The 12,953-nt window shown below is 35.1% G+C and overlaps 1 protein-coding gene across 1 annotated transcript in view; it reads right to left on the reverse strand.

The window, feature by feature from the left end:
• Nucleotides 1-5,003: 5,003 nt before the first annotated feature.
• Nucleotides 5,004-12,953, reverse strand: part of LOC134752917 (NADPH oxidase 5) — a 66,663-nt gene continuing 58,713 nt past the window's right edge. Inside the window, exons 22-23 of the mRNA XM_063688703.1 lie at nt 12,829-12,930; nt 5,004-9,656 (exon numbers count right to left, since the gene is read on the reverse strand). Of these exons, the coding sequence (XP_063544773.1) occupies nt 9,561-9,656; nt 12,829-12,930 (198 nt within the window). The 3' untranslated portion in view covers nt 5,004-9,560. The remainder of the gene's footprint in view (nt 9,657-12,828; nt 12,931-12,953) is intronic.

Raw genomic sequence — 12,953 nt, forward strand, 5'->3', positions numbered from 1 at the left:
CGAGAGTAGGCCAAAGGTAGTGGCGCCATCTGATCGAGAATCAAATGTTCTTGATTTTCGAGGCACGTTTTTTCCTTAGACTGTATCCATCATTATACAGAGTTATATCTATATCTTTGGTTACAGCAAATAATAATGCACATTTTGAGTTGTTTCTTCACGATTGCTGGTATGACTTTAAAGTGATAATAATAATAGAATTACCAAAAGTACATAATTAAAAATAGAGCCGAAGATTTATGCAAGAAGTGCAGCAGTTCAGCAGAAACCATTCAGCATATAACCGGAGCATGCAGAGCAATATTCCAAACTGATTATAAGCACAGGCACGACCAGGTAGCAAATATAGTTCACCAAAAACTTGCACTTAAATACCACCTGATCCCTCCTCCAGCCACTGCCTACTACAAGTCCACACCTGTTTATGTCCTGGAAAATAATACCCATAGAATGTACTTCGATAGAGCCATATTAACAGACCAAACCACACATTATAATAGACCAGATATAACTGTGGTAGACAAAACAAATAAAACAGCCCTTTTGATAGACATAGCCATCCTAAACACCCATAACATTCAAAGCTATTGAGCTGAAAAATTTCCAAATACACCGACTTAAAGGAAGAAATAGCCCGGATATGGAAGCTAAACAACGTAACCATAGTACCTATTGTTTTGTCTACCACAGGTGTCATCCCGCAACAATTACACACCTCCTTAAAATCCCTGTCATTACCCCCATCATCTTACATTGTTATGCAGAAAGCTGCAATTCTAAATACTTGCCGAATCACTCGAAATTTTTTACAGAATGACTTAGCCACACAGACCTAGACTAGAAAGTAGAAACTACATAATAAAATTTTAATATGAAATGCACTTGGCTTCGGCCCGTGTACTTCATTACGCCAGTACTTTGTGTACTGAGATATCTCAAGAACCCATATAAATAATAATAATTTATTGCACCACAAAGAAACAACATTTTTAAAACAGATTTACAATGTAAATAAAGGTAGCAACAGGCGGTCTTATCGCTGTGAGCGATCTCTTCCAGACAACCTTAGGGTAGCAGGATATAAAGAACAAAAGTTTTTATAAATAGGTAGTACACGAATTAATTAGAGGAACAGGAATTACACATACATTAATCAGACAGTACATATAGTTAGTACATATAGTTATATTTAAAATTTCGATAAAAAAATAAAAAAATATAACAAATAAATATATATATATATATATACACACATACATACACAATATATACACAGCAGCACATTAAGGAAGAGATAAGTAATGATTTTTAAGTAAGGTTTTAAAACTGAAGAGTTTTTGCGCACCTGATATCTAACGGCAGGCTGTTCCACAGCCGTACAGCTCGAAAAGTAAAAGAGTCATTGTAGAATTTCGTAGAGGATGGAGGGGGAATAAGTAGATATTTCCGTCAAGGCCTGACGGAGGAGAGATAAGAAAAACGCTCTTTAAGATATGGGGGAGTAGAGGGGTTGAAAAGAACGTTATAAAGAAGAGCAAGAATATGGGAATCTCGACGAAGACGTATAGGGAGCCACTTGAGTTGGGCACGGAAGTGAATATGAATGACAAATATTTTATATACACGGTGGCTAAAAAATAAGTGCATTCCCGTTGCCAGGGAGGGAGGTTTTGGGATTATACTGAGCAACTTTTACCTTGGGACCAACCCCGAAATCGCGAAAAAAAATTTGGCTGTTTCATACATTTTGGCTGGTCTATTTTCTATGGGAGGGTACATTTTTTTCTGCGATTTCGTGGTTGGTCAGTATAATCCAAAAACCTCCCTGGCAATGGAAATGCACTTATTTTGTTGCCACCCTGTATATTTTAACCTACTTTAATCCCAGGGCGAGGCAGTCGGTTGTGGTGGCTATTTGTTTAATCGGTGAACACACATATGTTTACCGATTATTCCAAGCGCAAGCTCCGTGGTCCGATTTTTGTAACTCTTTTTTTGTTTGAAAGGAAAGACAACCAAGGTGGTCCCATATTAATTTGATTTTGATCTGATGATGGGTATGTTGATTTGGATAATTTCTTGGGTATTTCCTCTCGACCTGATGATGAAGACCACAGAACAGATGATAGGATAGCTTTCAAATTCGAAGCACGATTTCGTCTTAGACTTTACACATCTTATACAACCAATGTATCTTTGGTAGGTGCTCTTCTGCTGTCAGGCACGAAGCCTAAACCATGATGCGGTAGCCGGTATGTTTTAGGTATTACCATGATTATAATAGTGACATCTACAGCTTAAATAGCGAACTAAAAATAAATGAACGGAAAGAAAAAAATCTGCATAGTTGAAATGTTAGCATGACCGTAAGCATGCCAGTTACACATAAAACCGCTAGAGGGAACTGTTGTTAACTCTTCATCAATGGTGATATCATTGAGTACAGATAGATGGTGCTGTATTCAATACACATTTAAATTTATTTTATTAAGGTTTTTCCATAGGATTTGTATTTATTATGACGAATTATTTATTGCTATATGAAACATGATTCTGTATGTCCTTATTATTAGACTTAGAATAAATTGTATTAGAAATAATACACACATTTTTCTAGTAGAAATCTTAGTTCCTTTTCTGCTGATCTACTGAAAAAATGTAAAATAATACCAAAGTATGATGTGGCATTTGATGAATTGATAATAAATTGAAGTTTTTTTCACAGCGCCTCGACCTTCTGTGGGCGTGTCCCGTACTAATTTCCAGTTGCGAAAATTGACCTTGCTCCAACCTTGCGGGAAGGACGTGTCCTCGCGCCGAGGTCTCGTCCTTGCCTCAAGGCCGCCGGGAAGGTCTCGGCCTCGTGAAGGCCGCGGCCTTAAACCTGAGCGAGGCCATTGCTGTGCCTTCCGCGATTTTTTTTAGAGCAAATTGATTAAGTGATTATTTTCGTTGCTTGTAAGAAGGTACTTATGTGTTTGATTGGTGACGTAGTGACAGATAACTTTTAACTAAGTATGATGTCGAACACAAATATATGAGGTGACAAGCATGAAAGTGGTGGGGGTAGTTGCTGTGACGTCATAAAGTCGGCAGTACAAAGTTTTTTACTTTATTCTTTTAAACATACCATGTGGGGTACCAAATGAAAGGACTTTGTGAGTAGGTAGATCTCAAATAAATAACATAGTGTAACATTTTCACTACTTGGTCTAATAAATTATTAGAAAACCTTCAAAATTTTCACAATCCAGTCAATCTACAGTTGACTTTGAACTGCTCTAAATTCCAAAATACATACCACGTCACTGTGAATGTCCTCTATACTGGGTGACCTTAAGCCATATGACAAACCTTGAAATCCCACGTAGGGTTACTTCTTAGGAATGCTTTAACGTTAATATTTTTTTAATAAGAACAAAAGATAAAACAATAAATTTTCAAACAAGTTATTTCCAAAAATCGACAACAAAAAGTACTAAGTAATATACTGTATTAATCATTGGCAGTGCTTTTGACAATTTGTTCGAAAATATGAGGCAATGATAACATTTGTCAAAAGTCAGAATCTTATTAGTGTCTAAGAAGATTTCATACTATTTATTACCTCAGGAGCTACTAACACATACAGGGTGCTCCAAAGTAAAAAATCGTAATTTGTTAATTTCTTTGTAACCGCTACACCGGCTGTTATGAGACTTTGTATACTGATTCTAAATTCCGTAATGCATATGTACATTTCGGCTTTTTCCAATGGCTAGGGATACCCTGTATAATGTCAAAAAATAATTAACCAGATATATCAAAAAATAAGGAAAGTACATCAAGTTGAAAAAAGTATAATTTTTTGTTACATTAAACTGCAACTTTTATTAAAACAAACAAAAAACCTGATTGTTTACATATATTGAGCTTGGGCATGTATATATGTTCATTTATTTGGCACGCCCTACAGGCCCTACAGCCCAAACGGCTGGACGGTTTTTGACATAAGTCATAAGAGGTGTGGTTGAATCCTGTACAATCCTGTACATTGTATTTCTATTGCCACTATAACAACAAATACTAAAAAGAGAATAAAATAAATATTTAAGTGGGGCTCCCATACAACAAACGTGATTTTTTTGCCGTTGCGTAATGGTACGGAACCCTTCGTGCGCGAGTTCGACTCGCACTTGGGCGGTTTTTTCAACTTGATGTACTTTCCTTATTTTTTGATATATCTGGTTAATTATTTTCAGACATACAAAGGGTATTCACAGTCATTTGGTATACAATTTGGAACAATCCATTCAGTCATTTTCAATTTAGAGCAGTTCAAACTTAACTGTGGTTGTGAAATTTTTGAACGTTTTCATTTTGTGACACACTTTTATTGCTGACTGTACTTCTTCTCATTTGCATGTCTATCGAGTACTTCTTCAGACCTTTCTAATGAGCCTGAACTTGATGTGTTTGTGTTTTTCCATCGAGGAGTACCTTTGGCTACCTACCGGCTTCATCATCAGAACATTCAGAACACCTCAATGTTAGCATATTATTGCATTGTCACCGGAATTACGACAGTACTCCAAATTTCAACTGAATCAGATACCGGGAAGTGGTTAAATTTTAGTTACAAGATTTGAAGCACTATATATACAAAGCATATACAAAGGTAGGTATATACGCAGTGAAGCTAAATAAAAGTGTGTAAAAAGTAAAAAACTTTGTACTGCCGACTTCATGACGTCACAGCAACTACCCCCCAACCCTCCGCACTTGTCATTTGATATATTTGTGTTGAGGACATCATACTGAATGTACTGACCCCAAATATACCCATGTCCGAGATAACATGAGCTAAAATCGATTTCTAGAAGACTTCTAGACAAAAAACCGACCCTCTATTAACACAACGGATTATATTTCCGTGAGGGGATGTTGCTAAGAGCGTCAACTTCTCTAACTCGACGATTAAATGACTAATTAAAATGGGTTATGGATTATGGACCAAAACAAACTTTATCGAAACAATTTCTTTATTCAAAAATACAATTCTATATATTGTCTATCTGTTGTCGTCTGTCTGTTGTTCTATATATTTAGTCAAAACAATTTGTATAATTTCCTAACACTAATATGAACACTGATGTTTTTATTAACTAGGTAACTGTATTACAATGTATCACAAGCTGTAAGTAATAAATATCTTTAACTCTATAACCCTATGTACCGACTTAATTATGGCAACTTAACAAAGCATTCTAACATGTAATATTGCTTTTTAAGCACAAGTATGAATATAAGACGAAGTATTTGGGAATTAAATTAATACAGTATGGAAATCTCTAACAGGGCGGTATTGATTAAAAAAATAATAATAAAGTGTATGATTTTTTAATAACTAAACAAGCAACTCACTACTACCTACCTACTACTTACTCAATCCAATATTTTTTGTCAGACAGTGGAAACTTTATAACCTTTTGATTTGTCGTGTATTACTTTATTATTTATTAAGTTTTAATTTTAAATGCACGCTACATGTCTTTAGTAACTATTTGTATGCCATATGGTGAAGCATAGTGACACATACTTATGTATGTTTATCAAATAAATAATTTGGATTTGGAATGGCTTTTTAAGGTCCGGCCTTGCGTAAACTTGATTATAATCAAGACAATAATTCGGAATGCTCGTGTGAACGTTACTATAATAATTATAAGCACGTATACTACTAAAACGGGATCCTGCAGAAAACCGTATACCCGCAAAAAACGGGATGTTCATTGTTTAGTTGGAAAGAGTTACTTACAGTCATTATCTAAACCCGAAGACAAGATTACATTAAGATAGAAGAAGAACCTTGAAAAAATCAACCAGTGCAGTGGTTAGAGAAGTTGGTTCGTAGTAGTAAGTTACTTATACTCGTATGTTGACTTCGTAATATTATTTATTATTATACTATATAATTATTATATTATACAATATATTATATAATTATTAGTATACATGTATCTATAACACCTAAAATATGTTTGGGGCTGGTTTGGGGATTGTCACCAAAACAACAATAATATAAATAGGTAATTGTGTCTGCCTCAATTTTAATTATTATTCACTAGCTGTGCCCGCGGCTCCGTCTGCGTGGAATTCGGTCTGTATCAGTAAGCGGCTAATTCACCCCTAATTTATCTCCCTCTCCCCTGGAGGCGGAACTTGAAGTAAAGTTAATAGATGGATACGCTAGAGAACTATAGTCCAGATAAAATATTTTACAATTAGGTACCACTAAATAAAACTACACTCCAAAATCATTTTTATTTTTTGCCCTTATTCAAATTTTCGACGTGATTTAAACGACATAGAGCTACTATTTATTCTATGTCGTTTAAATCACGTATATATCGAACGATACAGTACCATTTTTGTATTTTATCCTTGACTGTACCTATCCAAATCATGTCCATGGCAAATTTCATTCAAATCGGTCCTCCAGTCAAATCAGTCTAAGCATGACGCCGGCGGCGTCTGCCCCTCCGACTTGTTGATGGTCATGACGAAGCAGACGCTCACGGGGACCAGTAGGCGCTTGAAGCGGAACGGGACCTTGCTCGGGATGAGGGGGATGCGCGGGATGAACACGGCTTCTCCGGCGCCACACTCCGTCAGGATCTGCGCCTACATATGTATTGCGTACGATGTCTTTGGGATCACAATCGAGGCTCGCGCTGGCTAGCCGTTTCAGCCTAAAGTGAAGCGACCTGCCTAGCTAGAGCGCCACTAAGTCTCACCGTGGTCTTTCTCAGACTCCTGAGACCGTGCCCCTTGTAGCCTCAATGCGTTGCGAGACTTTTGCGAAAGATTCGATTTTTTCGGGAAGGCATGGTAAAGCGTATAAGTCCCAAATCGTTTGACATTTACTGAAAAATGTTTTTTTCCCCTACAATGTTAGACCTTCCTTTTCAGTTTTAAGGTATTTTTTTTTTGGGATATAAACTACCCTATGTTCTTTTACGGGACTCAAACTATCTCTATACCAAATTTTATCTAAACCGGTTCAGCGGTTGTTGAATCCCATACAAATTTCCACCTCCCTTTTCACACCCTTAAGGGATGATGTTTGAGATTAAAACTATCCTATGCTCTTCCCTGGGACTCAAACTATCTCTACATATACTAAATTTAAACTAAATTGGTTCAGCGGTTTAAGCGTGAAGAGGAGTTAAAACAAAAAAAATTTTCTTCATATTTTTTGTGTTTTCACTCCAGAAAGGTGTCATTTTGATATTATAAATGAATTCGGCATACCCGATTCATACAAAAACGATACCTAACTTGGCCTAGATAAAGTTTTTAACCCCTTTTTCACCACCTTGGGGGATGACTTTTTAAAAACACAAAGTAATTTTTTGCTTTTTAATATAATACCTGTTTGCAAAGTTTCAAGTACCTAGCTTAAAATAAAATTTGCACCCCAAGACAAACTTTCATCCCCTTTTCAACCCCCTGAGGGGTTAAATTTCCAAAAACCTTTACCTTTCTAAGAAGTTTCAAAGCATTTGTCATGGATTCAAACTTTCAACCCCCCTTTAACCCCGTTAGGGGACGAATTCTTAAAAACGCTGAAATCACTTTTCCTGTATTATAATAATATGCCCTATACAAAGTTTCAAGTAACGCACTCGAAAAAAAAATTGATCTCCATACAAACTTTCAACCTTAAGGGATGATGTTTGAGATTAAAACTATCCTATGCTCTTCCCTGGGACTCAAACTATCTCTACATATACCAAATTTAAACTAAATTGGTTCAGCGGTTTAAGCGTGGAGGAATTTAAAAAACAAAAATTTTTTTCGTCATATTTTTTGTGTTTTCACTCCAGAATGGTGTCATTTTGATATTATAAATGAATTCGGCATACCCGATTCATACAAAAACGATACCTAACTTGGCCTAGATAAAGTTTTTAACCCCTTTTTCACCACCTTGGGGGATGAATTTTTAAAAACACTGAAAGTAACTTTTTAATATAATACCTGTTTGCAAAGTTACAATTACCTAGCTTAAAATAAAATTTGCACCCCAAGACAATCTTTCATCCCCTTTTCAACCCCCTGAGGGGTTAAATTTTCAAAAACCTTTACCTTTCTAAGAAGTTTCAAAGCATTTGTCATGGATTCAAACTTTCAACCCCCCTTTAACCCCGTTAGGGGACGAATTCTTAAAAACGCTGAAATAACTTTTCCTGTATTATAATAATATGCCCTATACAAAGTTTCAACTAACGCACTCGAAAAAAAAATTGATCTCCATACAAACTTTCAACCTCTTTCACCTCCTTAGGGGATGAATTTTCAAAAACGCTGAAATCAGTTTTCTTGTATTTCAATAATATTCTTTTTACGAAATTTCAAATTGCTAGCTTAAGATAAATCTTGAACCCCATACAAACTTTCATCCCCTTTTTAACCCCCTTAGGGGTAAAATTTCTAAAATTTTATAGCCTATAACCTGGCTGTGGATTTTTTTGACAGATTAGTAAAGTTTGTATCAAAATTCGTTCAGCCGTTTTCATTTGATGCGCGGTCAAATAAACAGACAAACAGATAAACAGACAAACAGACAAAAATTCTAAAAACTGTTGGAACGTGTTCTGTTATCGATTCTAAGTATCCCCAGCCAATTTTTTTTCGAATATCTTCCATGTACAGACTTTCGACCCTCTTCCGCTTTATTATATGTATAGATAGATACACTGGTAGCCTATCGTAAGTAGTTCTTTAAATACCGGCATCGGCAGCGTCCAAGCAAAGCCAAGTAAACCATCCGCAGGTACTTGCCCCTACATATTTATTAAGTGCCCCGAATTATAACCCTGAATCCCGCGAATATTGAATCTGTAGACTTGACAAACGCATCGACGAGGTAAGTTGCTCCATATATGATAACAAATCACCTAACGAGTAGACTCGTCTGTAGACTTGACAAACGCATCGACGAGGTAAGTTGCTCCATATGACATACTTTTAAAAATAAAAGTCTGTGCTGACTTCTATTTACAAGATGACAAATTATAGGTAGGTTAAAAATATTTCTTTCTATTTTATTGCATTTTTGATGTTGATTCATATCATTCTTTACTTTATAATATGTTATTTATTTGTAATTAAACTTAATACGACACTCATGATAACATTTTAAAGTTATAATCATGGCAGTAACAAGTGAAATACTTATAACATAAATTTTACCTATTTTACGCATACGTTTATTAAATACACAGTTTTTCTTTTACCTTTTGATTTCCATTTCAATAAATAGTTATTTTAATCAGCTATTTTACACGTAACCTAAATTATAATTATTTTAGCCCGCAGGAAGCGTATATTATTTTATACAGTACCTACTCGTTTTATAAATATGAATACTCAGAGGACTTCGAACTTAAAATAATCTATATCGACTCTATATTAAATTAACTTTACCCTCAGTACATATCCAAAATGCACTGAGTTTAAAATGGGATCAAAATCAGGCGTTTATAGTCTGAATGCCGCTGACCAGGAGATTGCATTTAAAACACCTCCTTCCTGAAGTTGAAGCCGAACTGGTCGCACTTTACGCGCAAGATGCGCGCGAGTTGCGGCGGCCCGCAGTAGAACACTGTTACCTGAATAAACCGTCACAAAAAATATATTAGTACATTATATAAATACGCAAACTTTGGAGCGGTGTTAATTAAATACGGCTGTTTTAATTAAAATTTAATAATCAGGCATTCGCGATATAAATGATCTATCAGTCAATTGGCAATTGATTAATTCATCGGCGTTGTTCTTTCGTTAACTGGTTTTCCGTAACTGATTTATTTATTTATTTATTTATTTATTGGAAACAATGTAAGTTTACAGTTTAAAACCAATTCACTTATCTACATGCTAGGAGTACAGATATGAGTAGGAACATGGAAACTAACACACACAACAGAACAAACAGATCAAACGTTATAACCGCAAACTTTTCAAATATGCACCAATAACATTTGTCGAGGTGGAGAGAAGCTTTTCCTTTTTAAAGTGGAGAGATATATATATATATATATATATATATACAATCGAATTTAAGGTTATATACAGTGAAATCTGGATACTTGCAATCTCAAGGGGCCGGCCAATTTGTGTCAATTAACCAGGTTTTTCTTAGCATTGTTCATTTTTTTTAACCCCCCATTTTTATTTTATTTTCTGAAAATATAGGTTCATTTAAGATACCAATTTGAATGATTTAGTAATTCATGGCTCGGTTGAATATTTATAATTTATTGAAAATATGAGATACGACTTCTCGTAAATTACATGTCGTGGCTGTTGATAAAGCACAAGCAACAACAAGCATTAAAAAATATGTAGTTGTCATTGTCAATCATGAATCTAGTATAGATCTGGAATAGACATGAGTGGTGGGGGGAACTGTCAGAACGGGATAGTCTTATGTATCTTTCAGAAGGAGTAGCAGAGAAAGCGTTATTATTGTCACTTCTACAGGATCCTACCTTCTATGTTGTCAATTGATTGTAATTGTCATCTGTCATTAATGTCATTAATGTTAGTATAACGCTTTTCTATAAATAATATCGTCGTATTATTTGAATCCCTAAATCAATAATCTCAAAATACGCTAAATTTGTGAAAGCTGATTCCACAAATCTGCCTTAAGTTATATACCTTAGTTTTATTGGATGTATATAATGTACAAATTTCTAGAGAAGGCGGAGAATGTAGTTATAGCAAGAATAGTGCCTGGGCAAGCAAGAATATTTAATAATAAACTATACAATTATTTTCTGGATCAACAAGAGTAGAACCTAAATCAACTTCAACTGAATGCTACTAAACAAAGCCCTCAATGTCAACCTTACGTGCAGAACATGTTGAACATATAATGTATACACTTTTTTGGGAAACAGGTTTTTCGTAAATTAATAAAAAAGTAAAAATAAGACGTTTTATTTTTCACAACTCTTTATTAACTTTAGTTTTGTCCGCCATGATCGTGATATCAGCAGCTTGAGCCTTGAACTGCAACTTGTAGGTACCTGGAAATTAGAAATTATCTTTTCAGTTTCATGTTGTATTTTGAATATAACTATGTATTTTTGTATGTATATAATTTATTGCTTGCAAGATGGTTATGAGTTACATATATGTATGTCTGTTTGTTGAATTTAACTTCAAATCAGTAAAACGGAGCTAGTAGCGGACAAGCTGTGTTAAACGGTTTGTCTTTAGATATTCTGGCCACATCATCACAGAAAATAAATAGGTAATAGTGACCCGACCACCAAAATGGACTTTTAAATATTCGTAGTAAAATAATATTAATTTTATACTTACATCGACGTGATCCTCACAGCAATATTGTGTGTAACACTTGAAGTATTCCATTCCACATTTACTTCACGACAACACCGTCTTTCACGTAGGTCTTCGCGGACTATAATTTTTGTAAATCATTCCCACAAGTGGAAACAAGGTTTTTGATATATTAAGCAATCAAAATCTACTGTTTAGGTATTAAAAATTATAAATCAAATCGTAAGAAACTAGCGGTTTAACTGAAATTTTTTATTATGACAATTGATGACAATGACATCTTTGACAATTACGTGAGTGACGGATTTATTTACTATGGTTCGATAACTTTTACTATACGATGACATTATTATATTCAGCCTCGCGAGAAGGTCAAACTAAGGTCATCAGTATATTTGTTGAAATATCTTCAATCCTCGATTATTATATCGCAGCAAATGTCGGAAACTGTTTAAAAACCTAATATCTCGAAATGGTTTTCGAAATAGAACATTAAAAAAAAATGAACAATCCTATGTTAATCCTATTCTTTTTGTCAATTATATGCTACCAAAAACATAACATGTAAAAAGATGCAAGTCTCACAACGCAATTCTTCTACTACAAAAAAGTTTTAAGATGTAATGTGATACCAAGTCGGTTATTTTAGTCAATGCCAGGGGCAGGGGGTGTTAAAACCGTATCAATATTAGATATCTTTCATTTTTAATAGATAAATATAATGACTTGGCCATCGCACGGCTGCATAATGATATAAGGATCATCGTAAACTATTAAAAATAATTCTGATTGAACATAACGCTAGCTCTAATCACATGCAGTTTGAGCATTACACATAATTACGAGTACGGTACGAGTAAAGCATTATGAGTGATTGCCAAATCAAATCATTCCCGCACCGAAAACCCCGATTTATGGCTCATTTAGTACAACTTTTGATCTGTTACGGAGAGTCAGCAACAACGTCAATTGACTTATAGGTCGTTTATATCGTAAATTCCTGATTATTTAATTTTAATTAACACCGCTCCATGTCCTCGAGTGCCACAGAATTACTTCCCAATTATTGTAATGTCAAGGCGACAAAAGTCCGGGGTCTAATGTAGAAAAACATGGTTGATACAACCTTTTATATCACAGACAGTAATTTCTACTCATCGATACGATACTAACAAGCCCAAACTCAACGAGGTTGCGTGGGTGGCATCGGTGGCCATCGGTGGTATGTGATGGATGTCATCAAAATATTGCACTGTCACCGGTCGTTAACAAAGTACCTACCAATACCAAATTTGAGCCCTATTGAATGTCAAGGAGTGGTTACGCTTTAGCAAAGCATGTACAAACAGGGTAAATTAAATAAAAGTTTGTAAAAACTGTTATTTTTTCAAAGCATTGTTTAAAAGCAGGTAAGTCATCACTAACGAGTATAACATGGGCTATCTGACGTTACGATCGCTAAATACTGACCTTCCCTTTCCTCTGTTCCTGAAGTTGCTGGAAAACCTTGTCCCAGTTGGGGCGGCCCGCGTTCGTGCGGGTCTTCAGCCCTGTGATCAGGTCACGTTTCTCCTATAGCACAACAAGTTAAAAGT

Source organism: Cydia strobilella, chromosome 2 (assembly GCF_947568885.1).
Source record: "Cydia strobilella chromosome 2, ilCydStro3.1, whole genome shotgun sequence".
In the NCBI taxonomy this organism is placed as follows: Eukaryota; Metazoa; Arthropoda; class Insecta; order Lepidoptera; family Tortricidae; genus Cydia; species Cydia strobilella.